The 18,969-nt window shown below is 40.2% G+C and overlaps 1 protein-coding gene across 12 annotated transcripts in view; it reads right to left on the bottom strand.

Moving 5' to 3' along the window:
• The window catches only part of STAU2 (staufen double-stranded RNA binding protein 2), a 322,176-nt gene that overhangs the window by 204,136 nt on the left and 99,071 nt on the right, over window positions 1-18,969 (bottom strand). For all 12 annotated transcript variants that reach the window (XM_055431772.2, XM_055431769.2, XM_055431760.2 and 9 more), the window contains 3 exons: window positions 4,662-4,821; window positions 2,833-2,940; window positions 582-794 (listed from right to left, as the gene is read on the bottom strand). In XM_055431772.2, coding sequence (XP_055287747.1) covers window positions 582-794; window positions 2,833-2,940; window positions 4,662-4,821 — 481 coding nt within the window. The remainder of the gene's footprint in view (window positions 1-581; window positions 795-2,832; window positions 2,941-4,661; window positions 4,822-18,969) is intronic.

Genomic DNA, 18,969 nt, shown 5'->3' with positions numbered 1-18,969 from the left:
ACACAGCAGTGTGGACTGTACAAAGAACACTGGATTAGTATCAGTAGTTCAGGTTGCCACACATGATCGGTGAACACAAGCAAGCAAATTCTTTGAACGTGTTTCATAAAACCTTATTTGTAAAATGAGGGGCAACATCTGCCTTCATCGTGAGGAGAATTTTACCAAAGGTGCTCATGACTGAGAAAGTATTTTTTAAACCATAAAAAACTATAAATATGCAAGGTACTATTATTTCATGATCAAACCCAAGTATACAAGTGTCTAAAAGCAAAACAGAATTACTATTCACTTACAGACACATGTCCAACCCTGATTCTGCTTATAACCCGCAGGCTTAGGTGCCTGCCCTACGGAAAAACTTTTAGCTAGAGTTACCAGAGGAAAATCTCCTGGAGGAGAGCATGGCAATCCACTCTGGTATTCTTGCCTGGAGAATCCCATGGACCAAGGAGCCTGGCAGGCTACGGTCCTTAGGGTTGCAAAGAGTTGAATACAACTGAAGCGACTTAGCATGCACGCACTATAATAAATATATATATATTATATATATAGTATAACATTCATAAGCATACACTTACCTTTACTATTGTTTTAGGGCGTTTTTTAAAAAATAGTTTTGGCTTTTCAACCACAGGCAGAGGTGGAAGTTTCTTAAGCTCCTGTAGCACAGTGGTTGCAGCACGCTTCTTGGAGAGTTTTTTGCTATTTCCCTCTCCTTCAGCGGAGAACTCTCCCACTGACACCCGGGTCACAAAGCTTTTCATGTGTGGTGGTCCACTTTCTTTAATAACCTATTAAATATAAGTAAAAGATTCAATACAGGGATTTAAGATGGGTTTTTATGGCATGAATCTTTCTTAATGTTCATATAAAAATCAAAATTGAAATTATTAAAAATTATGCCAAAATTATGGATTTCTTCAATAAAGCTATCATGAACTCATTATACAGAGACTCTTCATTTATACTTATGATGCTTAATGAATTAAACTGGAAAAAATAGAAATCTAAATAAATATATTCAATTCATGGTCAAAATTGTGTTTCACTAGCTTAAAAAAGGCAATTCTAATTATGGTTGCCCTGTTTCTTATGGGACAGAAAATTGAGATCATAAAACATACCATTACTGCATACATATCTAACTTTCTCCTCTGTGAGAATAAGTTACTAGAGTACAAGGAGTATGTCTCACTGGAGTTCTAAAACTTACAAAACATCTTGCATGTGGAAGCCTCTCACAAACTGATGACAGATGAAAAATCACCTATTTTTGATGGAGACCTCAAAAGCTGTCTTACAATAAGGAATATTTACTCTCTGTGACATGGTCTTAAATAGGTAAGTAGATTTGCCATAAAAATACCTAGCTTTCTAGACTAATGGATTATGAATCTGTCAGCTATGAATGTTCCCAAATCCTGTATTTAACATGCTCTTTTTAAACTATGCCAATTTTGGGAAGTAAAATGCCTTCCAAGACCTAAGTGCACAAAACTTCATTGTGTCTGTCAAAAGCCCGACCTATTAAAAAAATACCCTATTTAAATAGTTTACCATTGACCATTATATTAAAATTTTATGTTCTAATACTGGATACCAATGAAGAAAAGATACAATATCTCAATAATCCAATATTATTGAGGATAAAGGAATTTATGATAAGCATACTTTCCAAGTAATTTAAGCTTACAGATTGAAACACCAAAACCGTTTAACCACTTTGATGGACATCCCTGTCAATTAAAAAATATACATATATATTTTACTGACTAAATATTCAACCTCTTACTGCTCACATTAGATCACCATTATGAACATGAAATACTCTAAGGACATCTAAGGCCTCTAAGGACATCTAACACTTTTAAAACTGTTCCTGTTCGTCTAGCATTTAAAAGACCCCATCTTCCAAAGACTTTCAAGTTAAATGCAATTACTTTTGATAGGTTTTCCATATTTTCCCTATCATTTCTCGCTGGGACCAACAGGCCCTCAGGTACATGCTCTTCCTGCCTTCTTCATTTTGCTGCCTTTAATCTTCTATGGGCTGAGAAATCAGGTAACACAACTTGTAATGGAATTGTGTTTAAAAAAGAAAACAGGCTCTCGGTTGAGGTGAGTAGATCCTGCCAGTGAGTGAAGTGTGGGAGCTTTCCAGCAGGTGAACAGAGCATAATTTGAAGGAAAATATTCCTCAAGTGTTTCAGCTTTTTCCTGAGTTTTGTCTACTTCCTAAATACTTGAGTTGCAAAATTAGTGACCTCTTAATAAAGGAGGTATTATAACAATTCAATATTTTTTCTTTGTTAAATGCCACATGACTTTACAAATATTTTATGACATATTTATCCAGTTTTAAACTAAAGAACTGCTTTATTATGTCTTAGTGAATTATCAGTAAAGGTTAAATGTAAAGTTAAAAGGTTAAATTTATATTTTGGCCTCCATAAATTTAAAAGAAATGAAATATTAATATACACATGTGACTAAACATTAATTATATTATAGAATATTTTCAATGTGACCTTATCAAAATGATAAATCTTATAGGTTACTACAAATTATCTTAAATTTGGAAAATAAATTTTATGATGAAACAAATGGCTGAATAAAGAAAAGCCAAAGAGATCAGGAGGACTCCATGATATTGTAAGCTCTGTTTTCTTAGGGCCCGCATCATTTCGTGATAGACACATCAAAGAGAAGGGAGCACATTAATTCTTTCAGGATGCTAAAATTTTATTTGTCAATTTTGTTTTGTTTGTTTGTTTAAAACAATGAGGAGCAAGGAGGGGAAAAAATGGGAGATCTCTGATGAACACATACCTCAAAACTGACGGGCATATTTCTCTTCAGAGCAATTTCAAACACTAAGCTGATCTCAGACTTATTTGCATCTTTGTCATCATCCATTTCTTTTCCTGATTCGCAATTCTATATCACAGAAAAATAGGACGACATTGAATCTTCACTTTGTAACAAACTTTACACGTACTGAACAATCAAGAGAACCTATCTTACACACCACAGGAAACCAGAGACTGGATCCTGTGGATTCCCATGGAACCACCACAGTCAAGGGCTTTGCCGAGAGGCTTCTTGTGATTTGGTTTTAAGTTTTTCCCCTTCAAAATAGAAGGATAAATGCTGAGTGTGGAAACCTTTTACTCAAACAAACACTAATCTGATATAGATATCCCCAGACCTAGTTTTCTTTACAGACCTCCATCTCTCTCGCTCACACACACACACACACACAGTATCTCCACCAGTGTGCGATATTTAATCTTCTATGAAGACTAAGTTGCAGAAAGAGTATAGGATGCAAACCAGGATGTTGGAGCTCTGTGTCTGGCTCTGCACCTATTTAATACTTACTTCTGGAGCCTTACACATGCTGAACCCCATGTAAGCCTTAAAGAGATCAAGAGACAGTATTCTTGCTGTCAAGAAGCTTAGGACTTAGTGGAAAGACTGAGAAGCAAACATAAGAGTCATGATGAGAGTGCAAAAGGACAAAAATACTAAGTCTGCCATTAACTAAGATAAATCTCAAAGGGGGAGGGACAACAGGCTTGAGGAAAGGCAAACTAAAGGCTGGACCTCTAGCTTCAAATAACTAAGTGGAGAACTCAATAAGAAGCGGGCTTATTAGACACTCCTGAACTAAAGATATCATTTTGAAGTCAACAGAGGAAGCAGCTAAAACCATGGCAATGAGTGAAATTACTGCCTGGAGAATCCCAGGGATGGGGGAGCCTGGCGGGCTTCCGTCTATGGGGTCACACAGAGTTGGACACGACTGAAGTGACTTAGCAGCAGCAGCTTCGAATAACCTCACTGGTAAAATAAAGTAGAACTAAAAAAATCCATAAATATCTCCTCCACTTTAAACTCCTTGATTCTAGATGAATTCAGTTCAGTTCAGTTCAGTCGCTCAGTCGTGTCCGACTCTTTGCGAACCCATGAATCACAGCACGCCAGGCCTCCCTGTCCATCACCAACTCCCAGAGTTCACTCAAACTCATGTCCATCGAGTCGGTGATGCCATCCAGCCATCTCATTCTCTGTCGTCCCCGTCTCCTGCCTCCCCCCAATCCCTCCCAGCATCAGACTCTTTTCCAGTGAGTCAATTCGTCACATGAGGTGGCCAAAGTATTGGAGTTTCAGCTTTAGCATCAGTCCTTCCAATGAACACCCAGGATTGATCTCCTTTAGAATGGACTGGTTGGATCTCCTTGCAGTCCAAGGGACTCTCAAGAGTCTTCTCCAGCACCACAGTTCAAAAGCATCAATTCTTCGGCGCTCAGCTTTCTTCACAGTCCAACTGAATTAACACAATGTAATGCATGCTCAATAAAACACAGCACTCAATGCAAAGTAAATGAATGTTATTTCTCATCCTTGCTCACATTCCCAAATCCTGCCTTGCCTGGGAAGTGGACTCCCTAGGCTGAGCCAAAGTGCTCGAAGGCAAGGCCATCCTAACAAGACACAAGAGTCTAACGAGCACACAGGTGAGCTGAGGCGCCGCCACAGCCGATCCAGTGTTCCCTTCCACTAGCAGAGACTGCCTCTATTTGTAAAGAAGCATTTCTCAGTAATCTCCCTGGGCAGCTATTAGAAATAGGCTGCCACATGCCGCAGTGACCCACCTGAGCTGATTTTTCTGGAATAGGTTCATTCTGCAGTGCCTGAAGGGCTTTCATCGCGGCATTGTGTCTAGCGGCTTGTCGAGTCTTCCCTTCCCCAAAAAATTCATTATTTCCTACAGTCAGCTGAACATAAAAGATCTTGGGCACTGGGCAATGATACCTAAAGTAAGAAAATAAAAATGTTAATATAAGTTCAATAAAAATCACTCTGTAATCATTAGTAAAATTTGTTTTGTTTAAAATATTAATAAGCAGGTATAATCCACTATGTGCATGAGTGCTAAGGCAATGCAGTCATGTCCGATTTTTGTGACCCCACGGACTGTAGCCTGCCAGGCTCCTCTGTCTACAGGGATTCTCCAGGCAAGAAAACTGGAGTGAGATTCCATGCCCTCCTCCAGGGGATCTTCCCAGGGATCAAGCCCAAGTCTCTTATGTCCCCTGCACTGGCAGGTGGGTTTTTTACCACTGGTGCCACCTGGGAAGCCCAGATCCATTATAACCTCCTATTAACCTCAATAAAGTTTTACCTCACAAATGTATTTATAAAAGATAAAATGTGAGGTGAGTCAGCATATATATTGATAATAAAGCACGTATGCTGATCTCCATGAAAAACGTATTTTGGAAAACATTAAACAGAACTTAATACTGTAAAACTTATTTCCTTATATCACAGAAGAATTCCTGGCAAGAAGTTTTCAGTTACATTTTGACAGAAGTGAGCCAAATGGTCTGGGGCTGAAGGATGGGGACCCGCCACAGAGGCAAGAAACAGGCGAGACCATCCAGGTGACAATATGCAGACTGCCATGCTTTCAGCAGAAGGTAAAAACAGCAACCCACTCCAGTACTCTTGCCTGGAGGATCCCACGGACGGAGGAGCCTGGTAGGCTACAGTCCATGGGGTCGCAAAGAGTTGGACACGACTGAGCGACTTCACTTTCACTTTCACTTTTCAAGCATGATTAGACGTGGGAAGGGCAGAGAGATGGAACTACTACTGTAAAGTAATAAGTACTTTGCAAAGTACTAAGGAGAGCAGATTCAACATAAGAAAGAACGAGGAGTTTCAGCCAATTCTAAATCAGAAAGAACCATAATAAAATGTATTTAAGGTGAAAACTTTTAGCAGGTTTCTGTTTAATGAGACTGAGACGAAGCATTATTAGAAAGATGCAATGATGCCAACATGAGGGGAGATTGTAAGGGGGTTGTAAGAAGAAAGGACAAACAAAAAACATTAAGAGGTTATGCAACATAATCTATTAATTTAACAATTATTTATGGGGCACCATCTTATGATGAGGGAACATCACAGCAAACAAAAACATACCTTCCAGTGGAGAAGACAGACAATAAATAAAATAAAGAGGCAGACTATCTAGGATGTTAGAAATACCTGTTGTTTTTTTAATATTTATTTATTTGGCTGTGCCAGGTCTTAGTTGAGGCACACGGATCTAGTTCCCTGACCAGAGATGGAAGCCAGGGCCCCTGCATTGGGAGAACGGAGTCTTAGCAAGTGGTTCACCATGGAAGTTCCATATACATTTTAAACAGAAAAAGAAGGGAAGGTTCAAAAGTGAACTTTTTAAAAACTGCATGTATTAAGATTACAATAGAAACACTAGTGACACCATCTGAACAAAAGCAGTGATTTAATTCGTTCACTGGTAATGGCAGTGAATGAAATAGTCAAAGTCTCTGGAGAGAATCAAGCAATTATCCAAGAGCTGTAGATCTGATTGCAATATGGTCTTCCGGTGTCATTTGTACCTTTAGTGGCTTTCTCCTTTTTTGCCAACTACTCTTTTAAAGTCATTCATATTTGTTGCCTGGAGTCCCAAGAAAAGTAAAATATGAAATTCTTGTTGTTTCTTCTTCCCTTGATTGGGCTGAGGGGTGAGGAAAGAGGGGCAGATGGAGTGATCAGTGAGTATCTCACTGAGAAGGTGACAAGTGTGAAAAGAGCTCGAGTCAGTGAAGAAGGAAACCATACAGATAACTGGAACAGGGCATATAAGGCACTGAAAACAAGTGCAAAGGCTCTGAGGCAGCCGAGTGTCAGGAATGTTGAAGTAATTCAGAGGATTCCCACCAGGTGAGAGTTGAGGATGTAAAGGAAGGTAGGCTAAGAGCTGGAACCAGTGCCCAGATGCCATAGGGCCTTCCTTAGAAATCACTGAGAGGACCTGACTTCTATCCTGAGTGAAATGGCCAGCCACCAGAAGGCTTTAAGGAGAGAAGTGACATAATCTGACTTAGACCTTGGAAGGATCATCTGACTATTATGTTGAAAACAGACTGTAGGGGAATGAGGGCAGACACAGGATATCTGTAAAGAAGCTATTGCAATAATACGGGGGCCTGAACTAGGGTGACAGCAAGGGAAGTAATGGGAAGTACTTGGATTCTGGACGAATTTCAAAAGTAGAGAAGGGCTTACTGAAGCACTGACTATGGAATATGAGAGAGGAGACAAGGAAGACGCCAGAATTTCTGACACGAGCAACTGGAAGATGGAGTGCCCAGGCATGAAGTTGGTGAAATGTGCAAAAAGAATGGGTTTGTTGGGTATGAATACCAACAGCTCTGGTTTGGAGATGTTGAGTTATTCAGTCTTTTAGACATTCAAATGTTAAACAGTCAGATCTAATAAGTCTGGATTTCAGGAAAGAGGTCCAAGGTAGAGATAAAATTTGGGAATCATCAATATATATATATAGGTGAAATTTAAAGCCACAAGACAGTGAGAACTCTGTGGGAGGGAGTGATAAGAGGAAAACCAAGCAAGCAGAATATTTTTCCTGAAAGCCAAATGGGGACAGAGTATCCAGGAGGAGGGAAGAGTCAGGCATATCAAATGCTACTTTACAAGTCAAGTGAAATGAAGACAGACTATGACCACTGAATTGGGCAACTGAGCAAAACTAACAATCAGTTTTGATGGAGTGCTGGATTTATCATTGAAACACTGAAAAATTAAGTTAAAAATCACTCCAGTGCTGGAAAATGTCTCTTTTTAAGCAAAGAAAAGCCAATCAAGTTACCACTAAGGTTTAGATGATTATTGGTGTCCAAGTGGCAGACCTCTATAGTCAACCTGAGATAAATTGCACAGAGTCCATTGTATAAGAATTCACAGGCAGATGGGACTCATCAGTGAAGGTTTACTGAAGGTGAAGGACTAGAAATGTACATCAGTACTAAAGATGAGATTTGGGAGGTAATAATTGAAACCATGTTGAGTGTATAAGCACCTGGAAAGGGTAAGTGTAAAAGCACCAAAAAAAAAAAAAAAAGCACCGAAGGCTGGGATCTGATGAATACCCATGATCAAAAGGCAGGGGAAATAATAGACGGCAGTGAAGGAGATGAAAGAGGGTCGGTTAGAAAAGAAATTACAACACAATGTCAGAGGAAGGGATAATCAACAATGTCAAATGGAGCAGAGAAATCCAGAGTCAGTATAAAAAAGCCGGCACTGTTTTACATTTTTAAAGTCAATTTTCTTGGCCCACAGTTTTCTATTAAGATAAAATATGTTAAATGTGTTTTTATTATATGTCATATGTTCTCATTTTTAATTGCCAAATATGAAAAAGTTAAAGGAATAAAAATCACTTATAGTAAGATATTTTTAACATGCAGAGACTAAAAAGCATTAAAGCCACAATTCTTTTTGCTCTTTGATTGCAAAAACTAATGATGTATTGAATTATATAATTTCCTAATACCTATTTTACCTTAGATCCCTTTAATGCAGAAATTTTGACAGACTAATATCATAAATGCAGGTTATCTTCCTTCTCACAAAATTCAATTTTCCTATCTTCACAGAACTTTATGCATATCTCTAACTGGTTCCACTATAAAACTTGAAAACAGACAACCTGCAATCAGAAATTTACTCCTGGACTGAAATTTACTCTTATGTGGCAAGCTTTCACCATAGAGCAAATGTTTACGATTAATTATACACTTCTGAAAACAGAGGTCCATGGCTGGAATGCTAACAGATCTTTAACTACAGTGGAGGGAGCGGGCGCCACTATAATCACTAAGGCCTGCTGACAATTACAAAACTCATTTCGGTTTGCCACAGAGACAAACAAAATTTCTGTTCATTATAACTTTACTGGAATATGATGTCATAACACATAACCATACTGAAACAATCTGCTGATTTTCTGACCAAAATATTAATTGCACACTAAAGAGCCCTTGGGGCCTCTTCCTTTTTGGCCATCAAAAATGGCTTTATGTATGCCTATGTGTGTGATGTGGACACGTGTGTGTGTGCGTATGTGTGTCTGTATACACACACATAGTATCACATAAATATCAGAGGGAAAACTAGGTATGTTGTATTTTTAACGTAAAAAGTAAAATGCTCTAGCACTAACAGCAGGAAATACCAAGACCCGACGCCTGACTTGTTTCATTCCATCCTCTTACTTAACAATGATTCTTAATAATTTACCCCACGTGGTTTGAATACCTTATATATCACATCTCCTCATACCATCATGACTATTACGATTAACCAGAGCACTCTCATTAATGGCTCCCAGACTGAATTATAGAGGAGGAGATGAAGAATTCCTTTTGTGTGTTAGGTCCTGGTCTCGAAATATTCATTTTCCGTGGTTAAAAAAACCCCAAAAAACTAAGGTATTTAACTTTAAAAGTTGGTATGGTCCATTTAATGGGGTTCCTTTTTCTATTTTTACTTATTTCTATTTTATTTTTGGTAAAGTACTTATAATAAGTGATGCATGTATTTCTACAAATTAGTACATATATACTTACCTAATCTTACACTGCTCTTCTTTTCTCTTAATGTTCATCTTATCAGTTTGGTTTTATCTTTATGAAAACTTTTTAGTTTGTAGTGGGGCATAGCTGATTAACAATGTTGTGCTAGTTTCAGGTGAATAGTGAAGGGACTCGGCCATACATATACACGTATCCATCCTCCCCCAAACCCCCATCCCATCCAAGCTGCCACATGACACTGAGCAGACTTCCCTGTGCTCTACAGTAGGACTTTGCTGGTTATCCATTTTACACTGCTCTTCTTGAATGATTTTCCTTAATTAGGATTTTGTGATCAATGCTTCAATCCCCGTAGTGATTACTGTTAAAAGATGAGCCATGAAAACTCACCCATCCAGGCTATTAGACGTTCAAGGTCAAATGATTTCTACCCACTGCTTTCAGGGTATGTTTTGTAAAGCATGATTCCACCTTCATAAGCATCTTTGGCGCTTGTCACAGATGCAGGTTCCTGTATCCCAACCCTGACCCACTGAATCCATCTCTGAGAATGGAACACAAGGTCTCACTTGTACAAGTTCCCCTGGTGAGCCTGCACACTATAGTCTGAGCACCTGCAGCCTACAGGATGGCTGATGCAACCTGATGACTGCTTCAAACCCCATGCAAGCAAAGGGCTTAACATGCTCCTTATAGCACCACAGTTAGGTTTCTTGCATCTCTTTCTCATTCAATCCTAAAGGCAGCTTGGTGAGATCAACATCTCCATGGTTACCTTGTGAGTGTGTTACTTGCTCAGTCGTGTATGACTGTTTGCAACTGCATGGACTGTATCCCACCAGGCTCCTCTGTCCATGGAATTCTCCAGACAAGAATACTGGAGTGAGTCTTCTGAGCCAGGGATCGAACCCAGGTCTCCTACATTACAGGCAGATTCTTTACCATCTGAGCTACTAGGGAAGGTTTTATGGTCACTTTGAGATGTAGCAAAACTCCCCAACAGTTTCTGGGGGTCAAACTCAAGTCTTCCTAACTTCAGAGCGTAGAACACTCAAATCATTTCCTGATAATCTTCTCTACCTTCTTCTATTTTTGTTCACATATGTTTATTAAACTAGCTATATCCTTGGCAGGCAAGAGAATATAAAGCAGGGTTTTTTCTAAACCTAATAATAAGGTCTACCAACAGATGTCAGTTGTGCTTTACTGACAAGCTGCTGAACAAACAGAACTCCACAGTGAGATTTTATGTTTTTATGGTATGTCAGGCCAAGCAGGGACAAAAATAGGCACAATTGGGTAACCTACCAGGCACATAAAGAATCCACCTGCCGATGCAGGTGACACCAAAGACTCGGATTCAGTCCCTAGGTCGGGAAGATCCCCTGGAGTAGGAAATGGCAACCCACTCAAGTATTCCTGCCTAGAAAATTCCAAGCACAGAGGAGCCTGGCAGGCTGCAGACCATGGGATCACAAAGAGTCCAACAGACACACATACAGACGGATATACACACACACTCAGGAGCAAAAGAACAGAAAAATGGACATACACACACACACAACCACCCACCCCAGGAGCCAAAGATCAGAAAAACAGGCTCAGGAACCACCCTGCTTAACAGTCTTAAATTAATAAAGGCTGTTTCTAAGACCATTTTTTGCCCCATTCCTCTTTGTCCTCTGTCTGCTAATACTCTTATGAAAAACAAACAAGCACAATTTCAAATAAAATAAAAGTTTCCCCTTTCTTTAGATCTCAAAAGTCTTTAGATTTGGCCTGTCTTCAAGATTTCACAAGTCACTACAACAATAAAGAAAAGAATCGTACTTGGTTCTTTTGAATTAGTACTTGGCATTCCTTATACAGTTTTGCTTTGTTTCTGAGCAAAGGGAAGGCTTTACATTCTTATATATTCTCGTGAGAACATGATATTCTTAGTCTTATATCTGACTGTCAGTTATAATGACTTTCCATACCATAGATCCTTGCCCTCCTCCCTAAAGTTACCTCATTAAAGCTCTCTTTGTGGACTCATTTTATATTTATCTTTCTAAACAACCAGAATCCTCCCGATTATTCTCTGACTGCCTTCTTCTCCAACATCCCCACTTTTATAAGTATCATTTTTACAAGGTGAGAAAGATATAGTCCAAATAACATTATAACTCTTAAAAATTGAAAAATAATTGCCTCATTTTATTTGATAGCCTTATTCATAAATCTCAGCCCAGCTTAAGTGTTCATATCTCCCCTACAGGTTTATGTCTTAAATATATGAACACGTTATCTTCTGATCTAATAAAGAAAGGCCTTGAATTTCTGTGTTTACTTCTAACATGGACTGAAAACAGCAATGTCACTTAATCTTTCTATCTCAGTTTACTTAGCTGTAGGATGTTGGCAGAATTTATGTTTAAAGGACTCTAAAAAGCAAAACTGAGAATTCAAATGTCCTGTTGATTATTCTGACGCTCTGTACACTTTTTGGCACAACGAAGCATTCTTTTTCTTGCTATAGAAAAATAATAGGCTTTATCATAAAGCTATAAAATAGTCCCTGGCACATTTTCAAGCTTGAATGTATATAAAATGTCCAGATAGGAGAGAGTTCTTTCTCTATTCACATCTATAAATTTTGAAAATATATCTTTTATGGGATCTGAATGTTTAGTCTTGAGAAATTTCAAAAATGAAGATATATTAGAAAAGATTCACAGGGCAGCTGAAAATAAGCTTTAAAAGAGATTTTAGAATATTCTATTCTATTTGTTAAATTATTAGGTTGGCCAAAAAGTTTCGTTCAGGTTTCTTCCATTACATCTTATGGAAAAACTCAAATGAAACTTTTGGCCAACCCAATGTTGTTTAAAACGCATAAAGAAAAATACAGAAAGATATGCACTAAAAGATAGGATAGGATGTTTTGAAGTGACTGAATTATAAATGATAGTTTCTTTTGTAATTCCAAATGTTTTAAAATAATATAGCTGTACTGGTGTATAAACAGAAGAAAATGTTAAATTGAAACAAGTCTAAGTGCTGTCCAAAGGTAAACCTGTGTTCAAAATGTAAATCTGATGAACTAGTGGAATGACTTGTAGAATATAAAATATGAGCCATTACAAGTCAGTAATTTGTACCAGGTCACTGATGCCAGGCCCACAATAGGACTACGGAAACCAGAGCATGTTATCAAAGAGCCCCACTTTATAAACACATAATCAGCACCCTCAATCCCACACTTGGATCCAGCATGAAACTATCCTTGCCCCTTCCCTAAATGGTTATCTAGATAAATCATCATCACCACCATCACTGTGATTACAGCAAACACACAAAACTCACTACGTGCCAGTCACTATTCCAAGCTGTGTGCATACTCAACTCATTCAGTCACCATAACGACCTCAACACCACTTCACACATGAGGAAATGAACAAAGATGTTAACTAATTTGCCCAAGGCCATAGCACTTGAGTCAGCATTTGAACCCAGACAGGGGCTTTCCTGGTAGCCCACCTGGTAAAGAATCCGCCTGCAATGCAGGAGATCCTGGTTCGATCCCTGGGTTGGGAAGATCCTCTGGAGGAGAGCACGGCAACCCACTCCAGTATTCTTGCCTGGAGAATCCCATGGACAGAGGAGCCTGGAGGGCTACAGTCCATGGGGTCGCAGAGAGTTGGATATGACTGAGTGACTAAACACACACAGTCTCACTCTAGAGTCAAGATCTTAATGCCTATATTATGCAGCCTCTGAATGAAATGGATAAATGAGCACTACAAACTTCAGACCTACTAACCCTAAACTTTGGAGAGGTCATGACAGACCCAGGACATCAAGGCAATTTAAGTCAAACTAGATATAAGAGATCAGTGCTCACATCGGTTCCAAAGAGAAAGCTGGGGGCAGTAGGTTCAGGAGACAGAGCTGACACCAGCCTACTGCCCTTTCTCATGCTTTGTCTCCTCTCTTAACCCACCTTGTTGGAACCCATGCATAAACGCTAACGATCCCACTGTTGTTGCTGTTCAGCTGATAAGTCGTGTACAACTCTTTGCAACCCCATGAACTGTAGCACACCAGGCTTCCCTGCACCTCATTATCTCCAAGAATTTGCCCAAGTTCGTGTTCATTGCATCGGTGATGCTGTCCAACCATCTCATCCTCTGATGCCCTCTTCTCCTTCTGCCCTCAACCTTTCTCAGCATCAGGGACTTTTCCAAAGTCCCATTAGGGAACTGCATTAGTTTCCCATTAGAGAACTGCAAATCAAAAACCACAAGGACGTATCACTTCACATCCACCAGGATGGAAGCAGTTGTGCAGCCACTGCATTCCTTAAAAGTTACACACAGAATTACCATTTAACCCAGCAATTCACTCCCAGGTATATAAAACCTAAGAGAAATTTTTAAAGGTGCTGAAACAAAAATGGGTATGCAAATGTTCACAGCAGCATTATTCGTAACAAAAAACCAAAAAGTGGAAATAACCCAAAGGTCCGTCCAATTGATGAATCAAAAAACAAAATGTAGTATATCCAAACAATGGAGTATTGTGCAGCCATACAAAGGAATGTGTGGGTGCTAAGTTGCTTCAATCGTGTCTGGCTCTTTACGAGTCCATGGACTGTAGCCTGCCAGGCTCCTCTGTCCATGGGGATTCTCCAGGCAAGAATACTGGAGTGGGTTGCCATGCTCTCCTCCAGGGGAGCTTCCCGACCCAGGGATCGAACCCATGTCTCCTGCATCTCTTGAATTGGCAGGCGGGTTCTCTTATCACTAACACCACCTGGGAATGAAATCCTGATATATGACACAATGTGGATGGACTCTGAAAACATTAAGCTAAATGAAAGCTAGACACAAAGTCTACACATTGTATGACTGCATTCAGATGAAATGTCCAAAACAGGCAACTCCATTGAGACAGAAAGGAGATTAGTGGTTGTCAAGGGCTAGGGAGAGGGAAGGTGGGGAGGAACTGCTAAGGGGTATGGGGTTTTTTATGGGGGTGATGAAATGTTCTGGAATTAGACAGTGGTAATGGCTGCACAACACTGTGAATGTAGTAATTCACAATGCACTGAACCCTTTTACAAAGTGGTTAAAATGGTGAATTGTATGTTACTGTGGATTTCACCTCAATAAAAAACAATTAAAAAAAATGTTCATACTCCCAAGCTTCAATCTTCTGTTTCTCATAGACAAGACAGTCTTCCTAGGTGATGTCACCTGTTCCTACTTACATTCTTGGCAGACTCCCAGAAATTAGCCTGCCAAACTAGGGGAGCACAGGGGAGAGAGAATAAAACCATTCCTCCCTTCTGAACACTCAGGAATGAATAACCTGGTCCTCTTCCTGCCCTTGTTTGGTTGCCAGCGGTGTGGGTAGGTAGGTATATGAATCAAATTATTGACTCAACAAATATTGATTAAGGGCCTAATTTGTGCTAGGGACTGTTTTAGTCCCTAGGGAGGTGGACAGGACTCAGGAGACAATCAATCAATCAAACAGTATCTACTGGTAAGAAGGGCTAGGAAGAAAAGTAATGCAGAGGAAGGGAGCAAAGTTAAAGGGCTCATCCAGGCAGTAACACCTGATAAAGAGATAGATGGAGTAAGAATTCTAGGCATACAGATGCCAGGAGGAAGAAGTGTCTCAAGCAAATAGCACGGCAAGTGAAAACGCCCTGGGGCGGTAACAGAGGGGGGCATTCTTTGAGAAAAAGCAAGTGTTCCTGTACCTGAGAAGCACTGAGTCAAGGGGTGAGTGGTAGGAAACTAGTCACACCTTCACTCCACGTGTGACAGAAGCCATGGGGGTGGGGGCAGAGGGGTAAGCAAGGAAGTGATAGGGTCTGACTTTTTACTGAAAAGTCTCTCACTGCTGTTTGCCCAAAGAAAAGCAAGAAGAGAGTGCCTGGCAGGATGCTGCATAGTCCAGAGAAGTTATCTCTGAGCACATGAGACTGATTTGCCCAGGAGGATACAGCAGGATTGCAGCAGAGATGAAAGCCCACCTAAGGACTATGGTCATTATTTTAAGATGGGACCGGTCAGCATAGTTATGCTTTCCGAGGTATATTTGCAACCCTATGGACTATAGCCCACCAGGCTCCTCTGTCCTTGGGATTCTCCAGGCAAGAATACTGGAGTGGATTGCCATGCCCTTCTCCAGGGGATCTTCTCGACCCAGGGATCATCTCCCTTGCATCTGCTGCACTGCAGGTGGATGCTTTACCTGCTGAGCCATCAGGGAAGCCCAATACAGAGGCAGAAGAGCTGGACTTAACCAGTTAAAGTTCTGCAAAGCATCAGTGATCATTGAAGCAGGGAAGCACTAGGAAGCACAGGAGTTAAGTGATTAACCATAGGTTGGTAAGAAAAGAGTAATGAGCTCCAATAAAATGCAGCCCTGCAGAATCTGGCAGATAACTAAAGGCTGCAACTGTTCTGGAGCTCTGCTCAATGTGTGCCCTAAGCACGGGTTACAGAGGACACCCTCTATTTCCTGCCACCCCGCTGAATGCCGGACATGGATCGGGGCAGCTAGGCGCGCCTCCCGTGTGATGGCTGACATGCAGTGCTGGAACTTGTGACTAGAAAGAAGGGTCCCCAGCAGAGGAAGCTGGGCGGAGCTCCCCTGCCAGAGTGTGTTGCCACTGTGTCCCTCTGGGCATTGACGCACAGGGTCTGAGACTGGCAAATGACTGGCTCCACAGCCAGCCATGTATGGAGTGATGGTACAAGAATGGGGTTAGGGCCCTCAGGACAGAGTGTCTCAAAGGCCCACATAAAAACCATCAGAGTCCAGGACTTCCCTGGTGGTACTGTGGTTAAGACTCCAAGTTGTCAATGCAGGGGTACAAGTTCAATACCTGGTCAGGGAACGAAGATCCCACATGCTGCCTGGTGTGGCCAAAAGATTAAAAAGAAAAAAATCATCAAGAGTTCTCCTGGAGGGGTCGAGTAACACCAGTTAAAAGGCAGATTCAAGACTGACAATCAGACTCTTCAGGGGAGTCCAGTAATCAAGACCGTTAACAAACTGCCTTGGTGATTTTTTAATTTTTTTTTTCCTTCCCCTGCTTGTGAATACAAAGGCTTTCGATTTCTGAACATCAACTTTGTCCTGTCTCCCTTACTGAATTCTCCTGCTGCCTGTAACAAGATTTTAGTTCTCTTGCAATTTTCTAGATAATCACATTTGCGAAAAACTAGTAACTTTCTCTACTTCTTTCCATATTCTTTTTATTTTTCCCTAAACTAAATGGGTCCATACTTCCAACTGAGGTTTCCCTGTTGGTTCAAACAGTAAAGAATCTGCCTGCAATGCGGGAGGACCCAGGTTCAATGCCTGGGTCAGGAAGGTCCCCGGGAGAAGGACATGGCAACCCACTCCAGTGTTCCTGTTGGAGAATCCCATGGACAGAGGAACCTGGTAGAATACAGTCCACGGGGTCGCAAAGAGTCAGACACAATTAAGCAACTTTCACTTTCACCTCCAACTGAATACTGAAGAGGAACTGATAACGGATGGTCTTGTTTCTTATTTTAATGGGAGTGTGACTAGTGTGTCCTCATAAGCATAATGCTGGCTTCTGGGTTAGGTTAAGATGGAATGGGATGGTTGTGTGTGTGAGAGAAAGAATATGAGTGTATCTATAGAATATACAGTTTACAGTGTTAAATTAATATTCCATTATTCAAAATGTATTGAATTTTCTAAGTCAAGAATGGGTTTTTTAATGTCTTTTCAGCATCTGTGTAAGTTAACAATTTTGGTTTTCATCTGTTAATAAGGTGAATCTTATTAACATATTTTCTAATAGTGAAACAATTTTATATTCCAAGAATAAATACTACTTAGTAAGGGTACTTTGGAGAAGGCAATGGCACCCCACTCCAGTACTCTTGCCGGGAAAACCCCACGGACGGAGGGGCCTGGTGGGCTGCAATCCACGGGGTCGCTGAGAGTCGGACACAACTGGGCGACTTCACTTTCACATTTCACTTTCATGCATTGGAGAAGGAAATGACAACCCACTCCACTGTTCTTGCCTGGAGAATCCCAGGGACAGGGGAGCCTGGTGGGCTGCTGTCTATGGGGTCGCGCAGAGTTGGACACGACTGAAGCGACTTAGCAGCAGCAGCAGTGAGGGTACTTCCTTCTATATACTGACAAACTGTTTGCCAATATTTCAATTAAGATTTTTCCACTAATACTCTAACACACAATATTGATCTGAAGCTCTGTCCTTAGCTGTTTCAAACTTGCATTGTTGAGCCAGACATCAAGGTTATTCTTCAAAGGTTCAGTAAAATTCCTCTGTAAAACCACTGAGGTCAGGTGCCTTTCCTTCAAGGTGGTGGGGGAAGGTGGGAGTTAGCTTCTTCAACTACTTATCCTTTTACATGTATAGACATCGGATCTTTACTTTCTCCTTTTGAGGTCAGTTTTGATCACGTCTATTTTCCTACAAAAGCACCCCGCCCATGACTGTAGGTTCTGAACTCATTTTCCACTGAGTCGTCCGCTAGGAGAGTTTTCATTTCTTGTGCATCTGTAGTGTTCTCCCATCCTCAGACTGTGTTCTGCATATCTGTGCTTTCGCCTCACAATCGCTTGCCTTGATTAAGTTACCTATTCATATACTGTATTGGTTCTAAGAATCAGATATTGGATTATATAGGTGTTTTTCTATTTTTCTTCGGTCTTCTAATTTATCTATCAATACATTCATTTTCCTTCCTCAGACTTCTGTTACTCCTTTCCTAACTTCTTGTGTTGGACATACAATTAATTTTCAAGGTTATCTATTTATCATAGAGATAAGGTTAATGAACCTGCCTTCTAATAGGCTTTATGTTGTCTGAACTGTAATGTCTTCAAGAGGGAAATACACAATACAGTGCTTCCTAAATATTTTTGGTAATGAAACTCCCTTTCTAGTGAACTAGCATTCTACAAAACACACCTAGAGACATACTGCCTTAGTTAGGACTCTGCATATTCCTCCAGGTTACTGCTTAATCTGCTAAAAGCTTTTTATCGTAAATGTAATAAAGATTACTTAACATTTTAAGAAATACAATTAAAAATATTTATCAAGTACACTTATAAGATTGATCAAATTAGATAAACACTAAGAGAGTGAATAGAGATCTTTCAGTTCAGTTCAGTCGCTCAGTCGCGTCCGACTCTTGGCGACCCCATGAATCTTTAGCTTACATTAAGATCAATCGGATTGAGGCTCCATCTACTCATCTATAAGCTCTTTGGGTAAGAGGAGGAACTATTTCTAAGACTCATCAGTAATATGAAAGATTCTGTCTGTATCAACTCTTCATCTGATTCAAGTGGCAAACCAGGGGGAAATGATTGCAATTTTCATGAAATATCATAAACATCTGTGTATTTATTCAGGAACAATTTTCAAGTGTGTGTGTGTGTACGCACACACCTCGAGTGCACTTTGTACCTCAAAAGCTTTTGTAAAATGTTTAAAGAAATACAA

This window comes from Moschus berezovskii, chromosome 16 (assembly GCF_049115385.1).
Source record: "Moschus berezovskii isolate FMDL1 chromosome 16, NW_MosBer_1.0, whole genome shotgun sequence".
In the NCBI taxonomy this organism is placed as follows: Eukaryota; Metazoa; Chordata; class Mammalia; order Artiodactyla; family Moschidae; genus Moschus; species Moschus berezovskii.
The sequence above is the reverse complement of the archived record's forward strand: the minus strand, read 5'-3'. Positions and strand labels throughout refer to the sequence as shown.